This window comes from Zootoca vivipara, chromosome 14, assembly GCF_963506605.1.
Source record: "Zootoca vivipara chromosome 14, rZooViv1.1, whole genome shotgun sequence".
Lineage (NCBI taxonomy): Eukaryota > Metazoa > Chordata > Lepidosauria > Squamata > Lacertidae > Zootoca > Zootoca vivipara.
In genome coordinates, this window is record NC_083289.1 from 9,024,516 (window position 1) to 9,039,684 (window position 15,169).

Here is a 15,169-nt window from a genome sequence, read left to right on the forward strand (position 1 = left end):
GGGGTCGAGGTCCCTTTGCCCCCCTCAAATATTTAAGGGGGCTGGGACCTCCCAAAGTTAATGGGCACTATGTTTACTACCCATAACCGATGGGGAAATGAACCTACAGGACCTATCCATTCATGAGGGATATCAGTGACTACTAATCCTGATGGCAATGCTCTGCCACCATGGTTGGAGCAGCAATGCTTCTGAAAGCCAGTGGCTGGAAGCTGAAGAAGGGCACACAGTGCTGCTGTGCTCAGGTCTAGCTTGCATGATTCCATGGGAATTTGGTTGGCCCCTGTGAGAACAGGATGCTGGAGTTGATGGCCCACTGGCCTGAACCTGCAAGCCACTTCTGATGTTCTCGTGACCTGCTATGCCCAACTGAAGACTTGGGGCCCTTTTCTCCCCATTACAGCTCTCAGCGTTGTGGGAAGTACTCCTGTGCCATGTAAGAATTTGCTTCTCAAATCAAAACGGAGCAGGATGGAATGGCAGGATCCACTGCTCTGTGCCCCCGAGGCCTCCTCTTTCTCTCTGGCATCAGTGGAAAGTTACCGAGATGTCACCCCAGCCATTGGCCGTGCCATCGTGTCACCTTGCAACATCAGTCAGGTTCAAGCAAGGGTTGGTCCCTTGGAGAATGGCAAGTGCCATTCAGGCAGGACAGCAAACAGATCAAGTGCTGGTGTTGAGTTACCCTGTGAACAGCCTGTTCTGATAGGCACCGTTGTTCCAAATCATTGAATGGGCAACCCAACAAAAGGGCCACACACACACACACAAACTTGAGAGCTTCACAAAGAGACACCTGTCCTTTGGCGCCAACCTGTCTAGGCTAAGTTTGCTAACAATGGGGATGGCATAGGGGAGAAATTCAGGCATGCTCTCCAATGCCACTGGGATCCTTTGGTTACCACCTCTGAGGCCCTTATCAGTTCCCATCTCCAAGTGTCCTACTAAAGAGAAAAGGAATGGAGCCATCTTTAGACCACCCCATTGCACAGCTAAGAGCAGTTAAGATTCTGGTGGGGTCTGAAAGCCACTAGTCTAGATCCCTTGCAAAGCAGGCCTGGTGCCTCCAGGCAGAGAAGGGCTGCTCTCTCCAGGCCACACACCAGCAGCAAAGGAGAAATCCAGTAAGAATGAGCATGTTTGAAAAGAAAGGCACCAAGACATAAACGCATGAGGAAGTTGAGTCAAGTTCTCGGACCTCTTTGCTTGCATCCCCTAAGCCCAGACATGTGGAACAGAGATGGAGAACCCTTTCAACCTTGGGGGGCTACCTTCCCTCCTGGCCAATCTTCCAGGGGTCACATGACAGCTGTGGTCATGACCAGAAGCAAAGGTGGGCAGAGCAACGAAAGTCATTTGTACCACTGTGCACCAGGCTAGTTTCCACACACACTCTTAGGCAACTCTCTTTTCTCCACCCAGACAACCAAAAGAAATTATCAGAATTCAGGGACACATTACATCCTGCTAAGAGAACTCAAGGAGGCTGTGAAGCAGGGCAAGTAGACCGTGTGGCTGAGGAGAAGGTGTGAACAGATCTTGAGGGCCGCCCTGAGAGGCTTAGAGGGCCACATTTGAGAGCTGGGACTGAGGTTTCCCACTCCTGATGTAGATGACTCAGAGTCACCCATCAGATGGCTGTTCAGAGGCGATCTCCTCTTCAGCCATGGCTGCATGCAACAGCATCCTTGAGAAGGACGGGCTGTATCCTTATGTGACCCAGCCTCACTGGAATTTATTTGTGCATCTCTTTCTTTTTATTACACTCTTAATCCGATCTATCCTCTATTGAACTGAAGGCAGCACACATGGTATCCCCATTTTAACCTCACAACGAGCCTCTCAGGGAGGCCACACTGAGAAATAGCGACAGGTCCAAGGTCACCCCGTACGACCTGTTTATCGAGTGTTCATTCCGATTTGCTTACAGGGAGGTTAGATGACCTTGCATTAAAACAAGTGCTATCCCAGTTTCCCAGTTGATTTTACCCACCTCTTCCCCCATCGTGAGAAGTCTGATCTATTGGGGGAGCAGGTTTGTTGCACAAGACCTCCTCAGTCAACATTAATTGTGCAACCTGGATTTGCCTGCATGCGATCGAATCCCACCGGAAAATGTTGACAGTCCAGAAGTGCCCTCAGCAAAGCTTTGTCTGTGAGCAGGAATTTCAATTCAGGTCTTCCTGGTCTAAGCGCGGCACTCCTGCCACAGCACCACAGCTGCATGCAAAGGTGGCAAAATGCTTCTGTTTTGTGTGCATCGTCCACAATGTGGATGTGGAGCACTGATGGCACTTCAAAAATAGATCCCTATTTTAATGAACAGATTGTTCCTGCAGCATTATGACACATCTGTACTGCTGATTTTATGTAGGAGAGGTGGCGGGTGAGTTCTGGCTTGGCGACAGGGCAACGATTCCCAGGGGGAACCTTCCCTTCCTGTTTGGAGATAAGAAGGAGACTCAAAGCTGCATTTCCTGGGGCAATTGCTCGGCCTTGGGCACTGCTGCTCAGAGGAGCTAGGGCAAGGGCTGTAGCTGGTAGAGCACTAAGTCCCTGACATCTCCAGATAGAGAAGGGCTGAGAGACATCACTATCTGGGGAAGTTGCTGCCAGCTGGGGCTTATACCAGCTGTTGGCTTCCGGATGGTTTGGACTACAACTCCTATCAGCCTCTGCTGGTATGGCCAAGTTGGAATACTGTAGAACAGGGGTCGGCAACCTAAGGCCCGTGGGCCACAAGCAGCCCACGGGGGTCTAACCGCCCCACGATCCGCCCCCGAACCGAGCCACCCACTCAGTGAGTCCCCATGCACTGTGCTAAACTGGCACAGCGCAGCGCAGGGACTCGCTTCCGCGGTGCCGGAAATCGCGTCTGCGCAAACGCCGGAAATTGCAAGCACATGCGCTCAGGCGCGTGCGCGATCCAGCCCATGGAGGGATCTCCGCTGGAGTGAACTGGCCCAGGAGAGGTAAACCTTGCCGACCCCTGCTCTAGAAGAAACTTGTAAATGGCCTTGAGCAAGTTGCTAGGCAACGGAAAATTTCCCCAGCAACAGGTGCTTGATCTTATCAGGGCACGCGATCAACTAAGTCTGGGCCAGTGTAAATGAGCATGTGGATGAGCCAGCATTAGGTCTCTGGCTAAAAAGAGGAAAAGATTGTTTCTTCATTTCTTTTTCTTTATTAATGACCAGTGTAAAGTTTTGTTAATAATAAAGGTTATGAGAAACAGAACCAAATGGTGTTTATTCCTGTAATGGGAATTTCACAAAGAGATAGCTGGGATGCTGCTGCTGCTGCTGCTGCTGTAAATAAGTTAAAGATGCAGGAAAACTTTTCTGCAAAAAGAACTCTGCTGCAGAAAGAAAAGAAAACCCAAGAGTAGATGCTCATGCACCAACAGGTCAGGGATGATGGGAGTTGTAGCTTAATAATGTACAGAAGGCAGTGGCGGCTGATTCCCACTGGGACTGGTGGAGCAGAGAGCAGAGAGCCCAACAGCAGGTGGAGCAGAGCCAAGGGCAGACAGAACCAACAAATGTTACTTTTGTCCCCATCCTCCACCTTGCTGAGGTCTACAAGGGCAACGCTGAGGCTAAGGAGGAGGAAGCTGACAGCCACAGCCACCTTCTGGGCTGGTTATATGCAAGAAGGCATAAAACTAATATCCAAGGTTGGGCAGGAAGCAAAGTCTCTGGGAGATCAGGTAAATTAGGTGAAAGACAGTCCTTCTTATGTCCTCAGGGCTCTGCTATGAATGGACAAATCACTCTGTTTCCACCTCATGTCACATTTATATGTGTTACTCATGCGTCCATTTCATCACATTTCTGCATTAATCTGAGACTTTGCATTGGCCTGAGATTTTGCTTTGAAATATGTATCGAAAGATGTGTTTCTAAACGCATGTTGTTGTTTTTCAAAGTACACACTTACAAATGCATTTTGATGGATTGATTTTTAGCCGAGAACTGCATTTGGAAAACGAGAAAGCCGGCAAATACTGTAGCTAAATTTATGATCTGAACTTTAGTCTCAGAGGTAAGGGATCAGAGTTTGCAAAATTCAAAGTTCTTTAAACACTCCATTGTCTCAGCATTAGACATCTGGGTACAGGGCTGTATATAAATTCAACAAACAAACAAACAAACAAATAAAATTACATACCAACTCTCCCTCCCTATATACCTAAACCTTGTCCCAGGACTGTAGCATCAAACAGAAGCACACTCTGGCCTTTGACATTAGCTAGGGGACTAAGAACCACTGGGGAGGCTGACCCCCTGCTTTCCAGGAAGAACATCCTACCACAGGGAAGAGCAGCCTGGCTCCATCCATCGGGCAGGGAAGAGGCACCTGCTACATTACTTGCCTTTGTTGTTTTTTCTCCCCTCCCCATTCCCCAATCTAAAAAGGACCATAGCTCAGTGGCAGATCATCTGTTTTGCATGCAGAAGATCCCGGGTTCAATCCCCACAGGCATCTCCAGGTAGGGCTGGAAGAGACCCCTGCCTGAAATCCTGGCAAGCTTCTGCCAGTCAGTGTAGACAATACTGAGCTAGATGGACCTAATGGTCTGACTTGGTATAAGGCAGCTTCCTTCTGCATTTTGTTTATTCGGATGTGAACCTGTGAAGCATAAAAAAGTAAGACACACTTTTTTCCTCCTAAAAAGTAAGAGGAAATGTCTGTGCGTCTTATGGAGTGAATGCGTGGTCCCTGGAGCCAAATTGCCCAGGGGCCAAAGGCAGATCGTGCCTTTTTAAAAGAAAGAAAAAAGAAAGAGCTAAAGGCGAACAAGAGGGAAAGAGAGTGTTGAAAGGAACCCGCTCAGCAGCTGATTGCAAGAGATCGGGGAGGGAGATAAGGGAGCTAGCTCCCTTCCTGGCCCGCCCAGGCCCCTTGCCCAGGCCTCAATTGTTGTCTGCAGAGAGAGGCTGCTTGTTTCCCCAGCAACATGTGACTGGCCGATTAGATTATCTGTCTGGAAACTGTAGAAATTTGTCCCTTACCTTTCCTAGAGAAGCTGCAGAACTGTGAGTTGAACCCCATAAAACAGGATTTTTTCCCCTTTGCAAGGTAAGCTTAACAACTTTGAGCTGATCATCAAAAATGGAGCTTTCCCCCTTTGCAAAAAAAAAAAAAAAAGATGCACAACTGTGAGCTGACCCCCCCCCAAAAAACAGGGCTTTTCCCATTTGCAAAAAAGCTGCTGGTCCTAAAAAAAATGGAGCTTTCCCCCTTTGCAAAAGAAGCTTCCTCGAATATTTAATTGGGGGGGGGGAGGCAAAGGCACCCAGGCCTCTAGGAGTTGGCTGCTATGCCTGGGACAATTCAAGAAAGCAGAGTATATTTTTTTTCTTGTTTTCCTACTCTAAAAAAACTAGGTGCGTCCTATGGTCAGGTGTGTCCTATGGAGCGAAAAATACAGTATATCTTTTAATATGTGCAAGGTGCTTATAAAAGTTTTGGTGTTTTACAAGCAGCAGCAGCAGTACTACCCAAACTGTCACAATAATGAACATTAGATGAAAATAACAATAGTTATCAGCATAATTTGGGATACGTGGATCCCCCTCCTTCCATCATTTTATTCTGTGGGTTTACCTTATTCTGTAAGCTTCCTCGTTTTGTTTGTTTCAAAAGCATAGGACGAGCACTTTTTTTTTCCTTGCCGAGGGGAATTTCCAAAAATTCTGAAATTGGAGCATGTACAGACCAACCACAACCTTCCGATATATATCGGCTCATTGGCAACCTTCCATTACAGATGTGTACGTGTATGTTGATAAAACACTTTTTTGGAAAAGACATATCTCCCCCCCCCTTTATAATAGAACTTCGCTAGTTTCCCAATGAAGGTGAAAAATGGGAGTTTCAGAGTGGACAAGGAATAACTTCACACAGCATATATGAAATTCACTGCAGCGAGGAGCGGTGGCCAACAACTTGAAATGGCTTTAAAAAGAGATTAACCAAATTCACAGGCGATATGCTAAATCTATCAATGAATACCAGTCATGATGGCCCTACAATTAACTCCGTGGTTGAAGAAGAACACGAGAAGAGCCTGCTGGATCAAGCCAATGGCCCATCCTGTTCTCACGGCAGCCAGCCAGATGCCTGCAAGCAGGATCTGAGAGCAACAGCTCTCTAGCCACTTGTGATTCCCAGTACATTGCCTCAGGCCATGGAGGCAGAACACAGGCGTCATGGCTGGGAGCCATGCCTTTGAAGGCCAGTTGCTGGCCATCACCAGCAAGAGACTGCTACTGCCATCATGCCCTGCACATGGGCTTCTCAGAGGCATCCGAGTGGCTATCGAAGGAAATGGAAAGATGCAGTGTAGACAGTTCTTCGGCTGCTCTTTTGGCATGATTACATTAGGATTATTTTTGTGCATTATTTTACTGAGACACCTTCTGTGCCCTGGCTCATTGATGAAATGCCATGCAGAAGGAGCAACGGTGTGTGTGTGTGTGTGTGTGTGTGTGTGTGCAGGAGGAGGTGGGGACAGGGAGAATTAAAGCTGGATGTAAATGCATGCGCGGAGCTCTGTGTAAAATTTGAGGGTAAGGAATTAAAAAAGGAACAATAGAAGACTCCGAATCTATCTGCTCCACTTCGGAAATAAGAGCAGCTAGTTCACAACCCCAAAATCAGAGAAAGGGTTTCATCGTGTTAGAAACAGAAGTCTGTGCCTAGGATCTGAAACAGGATAGGAAAGGACTGCGGCTTAGAGGCAGAGCGCAGGTTTCCATACTGAGGGTCTCAAGTTCAATTCCTGGCATCACATGAGACCCTGGAGAGCTGCTACCAGTCAGAGCAGGCAATACTGGGCTAGATGGAGAAACAGTCTGACCTCTTACAAAGGCAGCTTCCTGTGCAGGTTGCTGAAGGATAACATAACAAGCAACCATCAATAAATAATATTGCAAAGGATTAGCTGTTTGGTGTGAGATGCTGAGTCCTCTCTGTTTCTGCTGTGCAAACAGAGATGCTATTTGGCTTCTAGATAACAGCGAGCCCCAAGTTTTCTGCTGGATAGGGCCTGGCACTAGGAACGTAAGCTGCGTTATACAGAGGAACTCTACTGGTCCATCTAACTCGGTGCTGTCTGATTGACAGAAGCTATGCAGGGTTTCTGACGGCGAATCTTTCCCAACCCTGCTTGGAGGTGCTGGTGATCGAAACTGGGACCTCCTGAATGCAAAGGATTCAAACTACAGGATTTCCCACCTCCCCAGCTGCTCTTTGTAGGAAGTCAATATCACGGCACTCCCTGGAGAATCTGCTTCGAAAGCAGGTATTTTCTCAAACAGCCCTTGTCCCTGCAGAGGTCTCCATCCCATCCCCCTCGAGCCAGGAGTTAATCTGTAAGAATATTAAAATAATCAACACCCTCCAAAATTAGGATCCACAGGGGCCTGACAGGACTGGGCAGGGCTTGCTTGTGAGCACAAGAAAACTGAGAGCCTAGGGAATCAGGGGACCAGAATGAAGCTCCTTGGCGTGCCAACCCTCTTATCAGCTGGCAGGTTGAGTCAGGCAAGTATTCGCCTGCATTCAATAATTCTCCGTGCTCAATGTGCATTTCTTGTCCTTTGTCCTCAAGTGCATCAGTTGCTTCAAATCTCCACTCTCTCATTTCTACTGTGCCACGTAAAGCGCACTGTAAGTGCATTGGAATGAAAAGAGAGAGAGACTTCAACATCTGTCTGCAGATAGAGCAGGGGTAATCCATGTGGTCCCTTTCCGGATGTTCTGAACTACAACTCCCATCACCCCCAGGCAATATGGCCAATGGAGAGGGATGGTGCCGAGCAAGAATTCCTCCACAGTCCCATCAGTGACCCATAGCATCAGGGCAAGGACTTCAAGGTCAAAGTGGATGTGGGTGTGTGGCATGACCTGTGTTTCCCAGTTTGTGGCCTCTTCGGGTGCACCCTGACTTAGTAACTGGACTGCTGAAAGGGCCCCCAGAAATTATCACCCCGCCTGTACTTTACGGCTAAAGCACTATTATAACACTTTACATTGGTGGCTCTTAAATTTTTTGGGGTCACAGGTCTCTTTTGTGAAAGCTACGAATCCCCACACCAGGGAAATTCATACAAACATGTACAAAAGTTTGCACATAGCTTATCTTATTGTACAGTATTAGGAAAGTTGCTTGTTTGTGCTCAGTTCACAGACTCCACAAGAGTTCATGGACCACAGGTTAAGAACCCCTGCATTCAACAGTGGTGGCTTCCCCCAAAGAACCCTTAGAAATGTAGATCATTAAAGATGCTGAGAGTCGTTAGGGGACCCCTAGTCCCCTCCCAGAGCTGCAATTCTCATAGTTGTGTATTAATCTACCTAGTACAAAATTCCACCATGAATGCCTAGAGGCCAGAAGTGGGTTGCTGAGAGGAGTGGAGCAGCCAGGCTAGCCTTTCAGCTTATCAGGAGTGGGGAAGGTGGGGTGGGGCGCAGGTTGGCACAGTGCCAGCACAGGAGCAGAGCCAATGCAGTGCTACCGCCATTGTGTTTGCACCGCGCTGATCTCCCTGCTTCCTCTCCTTCCTGGTGAGCAACAGTGACCCATCTGCCAGGAAGATAGTGTCATGGCTCTGCCCCATCCAGTGAGCCACTTCTGCGACATGCCCTATAGATTTTAAGCAGTGATGAGCAAACTGTGCTGGATTTAGCTTAACACGGCAGAAAACCTTCAGCCCAAAGGCATATACGGTATGCACCAGGGTAAACCCACAACACATTTGATGCTAGCTAACCCTCTTCAGGCATTCATTCTCTGTGAAGAACGGGAGTTGGAGGGGCAGTTAATTACCAATGCAGGGGATAGGGCTAATGTCTCTCCGTATTACCGACACCATCAATAATGCCTTGTCCACAGTCCCACATTTGCCAATGCAAATGAGCATCGAACAGGCCCTATAAACAACCTCTCTCTAAACCGCTTGCCTTACAAATGTTTCTTAATATCCTTTAGAGGCTGGTCTCACTGTTTTGGGAGTATGAGGACACATCATTCCAAATCCTCTAATCGTGTCTGGAGGGGGGTGGCAGCAGCAGGCGGCGGCTGAGCCTCCCTTGTGTTGCAAAAGAGCTTTTGCGTAATCAATGGTGTCTCTTCTTGGCATGAACACAGGGAAGGTATTTGCACATGCTTGGGGAAAAATATGGTGCCAACAGCACTGGCTCGAGAAGGAAAACTCCCATAAAATTTCTGCAGAAATGCAGGTTCGAGATACTTGGACTAATCTGCAACGCCCAAAATGACTTGAGCCTTAAGGGGTGGCTGATTCCTTATGCTCCACCTGGATTGCCGAGATTCTCTGATGAGGCACTTCTGGTGGTTGCCCGCAGCCAGGAAGTTCAATTTTAGCCTTTACTAGGGACAGAGACTTTTGTGTGGCAGGCCCTGACCAGTGGAAATCCCTACCAGGACAGGAAGAATCTACTTGGCAGGAAGAATCTCAGGTATCTTCCAAACGTCTTCTGAAAACTCCATTGCTTAGACAGGCCTTGGGCCAAATTTTTTTTGGGGGGGTGTCGCATGTGTGATGTTGCGTGCATGACATGTGTCATGTACCTGTGATTTCACACATGTGTTGCACATGTGTCACTAAGAGGAGGCCTTGCCCAGTGCCATGTAGCTTCAATGGCTGTGACTCCTCCTCTCTCATGCTCAGGAGAGCCTGCCTTTGATGTTGTGCCGTGCTCAGCTCGGTGATTCAGCCACCCCTGCCCCATCAATATGGGGGGGGGGCTGAGCCCCCTGCTAAGGAATATTGAGGGGGCTGGTGACACCTCTACCCTAGAGTGGGCACGCCTGCTTTGCAACATTATTTTTCTTTTCTTTTGAATCAACCACTATTTACTGGCGTTTTTGTTTATGCTTTTGCCGATTTTATTATAATCTCAGCCCACTGAGAGTCCCAACAGCCGGAGAGAGAGGCCTGAGGCATTTGACCCTCAGGCCTGTTCCCACTCCTGGCCAAAGGACTAGCAAGATGTTCCTGCACCGTCAGTTCTCTTACTATTGGATCAGCTGCAGAAAAGGAGAAAGGAAATACGTACATTTCCCCCCTTAGAGATTTCTGGCTGCTATTGTGACAAAAACTAAAGCCAAAATACAGCCCTAAAGCACCCCTCCTTTCCCATGTTCATGTTCTGCATGTGTAGGCTCTGTTCGCAGCTTCTGGTGAAAATTTGGAGGCTGGGAGCTGAGCCAGTGGGGACCGTCTCCCATAGCTGCCAAGTCTCCCGTATTCCCCGGGAAATCCCCGTTTTTCCAGCTGTTCCTAGCTGAAAAAACAGATTTTTTTGTTTCCCCCCGGTTTATTCTGGCGCGGTGACCATTTTGGAACTGGGCGGAGTATGCTCAGAAGAGACTTTTGATGCTGCTCTGCCCAGTTCCAAAATGGCTGCAGTGCGACTTCCGGCATGGCAGCCATTTTGGAACTGGGCAAAGCAGCATCAAAAGTCACTTCTGAGCATGCTCCGCCCAGTTCCAAAATGGCGGCAGCGCTACTTCCAGTCTGCTACTTCCGCCCGGTCCCTTATTTCTCCAACAGCAACTTGGCAGGTATGCCGTCTCCTTCTCCTTGTCACCCCACCCCACCCCGGCCCACAGTCCTTTTTCAATTTAGCTATGTCTGCTTCCTGATTTCAGAAGGTCTTCTTTCCCTGGGCAATGCCCACCCTGCCAGCCCCACCTGCAGCATGAAGTGCTTGACATGCAGGGGGGGGGAACAGAGCTCAGGACTGTGTCTTTGGAATGTTCCTGCTGCTACCCTTCTCTCTCACTCTCTAAACCACGACTCTTGCCATTTACAGCAGCTCCAAATAGCCTCTTCCCTCCAATAAGCTAACATGGAGGTATTTTTAGGCTGTGATCATGCCCTGATCTAGCCCATTCTTTTTTTAGATTACAAATTTAGATTCAACCTCTTTGTGTCTGTGTGCGTGTCTGTGTGCGTCCAGTGCTTTGATCACTTGGACACCTTTCTTTGTTAGTTTTTGCCCTAGTTAGTCTTCTCTTACCTCCCTTATGCTCAAGAACAGGGAAGGAAGACCTGTGGTTCTCCCAATGCAGTTAGACCCCAACTCCTGTCAGCCCTAGCCCAGTAAGGCCAATGGTCAGGGATGATGGGAGTTGTAGTCCCACAACATCTGAAGGGCCACAGGCTCCCCATCCCTGCTCTATAGCTAGGGTTCTCCATGTGCGTGTAAGGTAGGGGTCCTTGTGGGAACATGAGCAATTGCAAGGGGAGCTGAGAGCTTGACCTTGGCGTCTGCATGCCAACAACTCAACCCATATTTTGATTGGGTTTTGACACAGAGTGGGGTTGGGCTTCTATGTACAATGCATAAATGAGTTCCCCTTTACTGCAGGAATTTAGGAGAGTCTAAATGTGGAGGGAGGGCACCCCAGTTTCTGCCACCAATCAGAGGAACAAGAACCATGGGGAGGTGGGACTCCTTTCATCCAAGGAAGGAGGCTAGGGAAAAGGGAAAACCAGTTTGGCCCAGCCTACTGAGGCATAGAAGACACAGCTGCTGGAAATAACTCTGCTTCTGTTGCCAGGTGACCTGAGGATGGAGGGCCGACTCTCAGCTCAGTATACCTGAAGGAGCGTCACCACCCCCATTGTTCAGCCTGGACACTGAGGTCCAGCACCAAGGGCCTTTTGGTGGTTCCCACACTGCAAGAAGTAAAGCTACAGGGAACCAGGCAGAGGGTCTTCTCAGCAGTGGCACCCACCCTGTGGAATGCCCTCCCATCAGATGTCAAGGAGATGAGTAATTATATATATTTTAGGGGAGATTTGAAGGCAGCCCTGTATAGGGAAGCTTTTTAAGCTTTAATGTTTTAGTATGTTTTTAAATATACTGTACACTGCCAAGAATGGCTGGGGCAACCTAGTCAGATGGGCAGGCTACAATTGTTGTTGTTGTTGTTGTTATTTCCACTTTGCACAGAGTGTCCAAGAAGATGAAATGCAGCCTGAGAGAATTCTCAAGTGTGCATGGCCAACTTCTTCAAACTAGAGGGGGCTTGCTAAGAGTGCCATGTCTGATGGGCTTCCAAATCCTGGAGGTGGACTTCCTGGGATTGCAGAAGCAAGAAGAAGGAGGGCGCTTAGCATCAGGGATACAAGGACCACTGGGCGGTTGTTAGCGTGTGTTTGTTTTTGCATCGCTGCAACCCATTGTAAGCTGCCTTGGGAACCATGTGATTGAAAGGCAGGGTCCAAGACTTTAAAACAAGCCGAGCCGAGGTCAAGGCATGCAACAGCCCAAGTGAAGGAGCTACATTGCCAGTCAGACGTGTGCTTCCCAGGCAGCATGGAGGAACCCAGGCAGGCCCGGACAACTTACCACCATGCGATTCAGCGAAACCCAACAGTCGTCAGGGAAGTCCTGGAGCATTGGCACCAGAAACTGGAGGCAGCCGTCCCAGTGACACAGCAGCAGCATCATGCCGATCAAGTTCACGATCCGCACCACGGCACTTGCCAGGTCATAGGTCATGTGGAAGATCTAGGAGAGGCCAATGCAGAGGGAGGGGGAGAGGGTTACCAAACAAGTACAAAGAGACAGAAAATGCATGTGCTGGAGATGGGAGCAACACATGAGGCCATGCCACCCAAGATGGATTCATCCTCTTTGCTGTCATCACATGGACGTTTAATGCCCTTTCTTAGCTCATAGTTGCCCTACTTATTCTTACCTTACATCCTCTACGTTCTAGAGCCGAGATGGGAAACCTGTAGCTCTCCAGGTGTTGTTGGTCTGCAGCCCCAGTACAGCCAACGGCCAGGGGGTAGTCCAACAACATTTTAAAGGCAGTAGGTTCCCCACTCTTGCTTGAGAACTCAGAAGTTTTTGGACTGCAATTCCCAGAAGCCCTAGTTCCAGTATGGCTAAAGACTACCTTAAAAGATGGTGGACTGGATGTTTTTAAACAGAATTTGAATGGCCACCTGCCAGGGATTCTTTAGCTGTGAATCTTGCATTGCAGGGTTGACCTAGATGAATCTTGGGGTCCCTTCCAACTTGGGAATTTTATGATTCTAACAATAATATATAACCATATTCCCCATTGCATGTGACCTCCCACAGCCATGGTTCCAATTGCAGCAGAAGCAAAAAGGGAAGCTACGAATAACTAACGAAGCAGACACCAAACACAATCTGATGTTTAGCAATGCAATGCCTCTCTCCATTCATATTCCACCCACCTCCCCTGCCAAGCACTCCCCTCCCCCCATATGGGGGGATTCATCTTCAATTCTTATGTGCAGCCTGGGTGTGCTTCACAGATCATCTCCCAACCTGTTAACACATTCCGGCTTTACTGCCTCCTGTGAGAGAATGAAGTGTTCATGAACAAGCAGAAATTCAAGAGGGGATGACAATGATTTCAAGATGAGTCATGCAAAATGCATGATTCGGGATTCTAGACAAAACACTCTCCTGGAATTCCTAGGAGTTAACATGCATGCATTCAACTAAGCACAACTGTCCAAAATCTGTCCAGTTCTCTGATTCAGGGGGTGGGGGTACCTAATGGGTACTCACCTATTTATTGTATTTGGTTTTATTTATTAATGCATTTCTATCCCACCTTTCCTCCAAGGAGCTCAAGGTGGGGTGAATGGTCACCTTTCTCCATTTTGCCCCCACAACAACCCTGAGAGGTAGGTTAGACCAGTGTTTCCCAACCTTGTGCCTCCAGCTGTTTTCGGACTACAATTCCCATCATTCCTGACCACTGGTCTTGCTAGCTAGGGATGATGGGAGTTGTAGTCCCAAAACATCTGGAGGCACAAGGTTGGGAAACACTGGGTTAGACTGAGAGATGGTGGCCAGCCAAAGGTCACCCAGTGAGTATCATGGCTGAGTGAGGATTTGGTCCTATTCCAACACTCTAACCACTATGCCATGCTGCTGCTGATCTTGGGGGTTTCTATAACTTGTTTTATGCCCTCCATAGGGTAACCATTCAAATTTTGTCTGCTAAAGGGAAAATAATAGAAATATTTAGAACGTGTTTGGCTTATTTTTTACATTTTAAAATGGCAGGATATACACAAGCACACATCATTTAAACAGATCATATCGGGCTCCGGAACACTTTGGATTTTTGATATGTTTGCCTCTATTGCCTCGTGGCATTTGTGCTCAAGGCTCGTGAGGAGCCACAATCTAAGGCTGCATAGACACTGTACATTGAAGGCACAATGAAAGCACATAGCTTCCCCTAAAGAATGCTGGAAGCTATTGTTCCCTCACAGAACCCTCCCAGGAAGAGAGTCATTGGTAAATGTCAGGCACAACAGGATCACTTTGTGTGCTCCTGTGGAACACCAGTTTTGTAGAGTACCATTTTACTTCTTTGTTGGACATTATTCTTCCTCCAGTCTAGCCTTAAACTGTTAAATGAGTTTAGCTTAGTTGTATTAATATCATAGGAACATAAGAAAAGCTCTGGCCAATTACCTATGTAGTTGCCAGGATGCTGTCAGCGGCTCCTGGCTGGTGGCCCAGGAAAATATAAAGACAAGGAAAAGTTTCTTACCGTCCTTTTTTATTTCAATGTTACAGAGAGAGGCTATAGAACTCAGCCTCTTGGATAGTGGCATTGACCGAGTGAAACTCCACCCCCATCTCTCCCAGTTCCTCATTCATCACTTCTACAGGTGCTGCTACATGCCCTCTGTCTTTGAGCTCTTTGCTCTCCTACTTTTATGGCTCACCGGGTTCTGGGAGATGGAGGGTCTGGGATGCTTTCTAAAGACACAGTGTCAGTCAGCTGCCATTCCAGTCCTGCCTCCTTCTCTCCCATTATTTCCCAGCTTTCCCCCTCATCTGCCTCTGAGCTGTGACCTTCCTCAAACCCCTGTTGTAAATCTACGCTGTCTTCCTCTTCCTCCTCCCTGGAGGAGTCAGGATCGGGAGGTGGTCTCCACCATTCCTCCTCTGCCCAGTCCTTGACAGTAGTCCAGCAACTTCTGCCCCACCAACCTCAGTCTTTCCCCAGCCAGGACCCACCTGCCTGCCTTCTTACTTACAGTACAATCACTTCATCGGGTTGCCCTGCCTGTCACCTTCCTCTCCCTTAGTCCTAAATGTTCCCCATTGAAGAACTCAG

General features: G+C 48.3%; 1 protein-coding gene across 1 annotated transcript in view; it reads right to left on the reverse strand.

Annotated features, from left to right (window-relative positions):
- Nucleotides 1–15,169, reverse strand: part of HCN4 (hyperpolarization activated cyclic nucleotide gated potassium channel 4) — a 109,364-nt gene that overhangs the window by 24,708 nt on the left and 69,487 nt on the right. Inside the window, exon 4 of the mRNA XM_035131546.2 lies at nucleotides 12,394–12,555. Within this exon, the coding sequence (XP_034987437.1) occupies nucleotides 12,394–12,555 (162 nt within the window). The remainder of the gene's footprint in view (nucleotides 1–12,393; nucleotides 12,556–15,169) is intronic.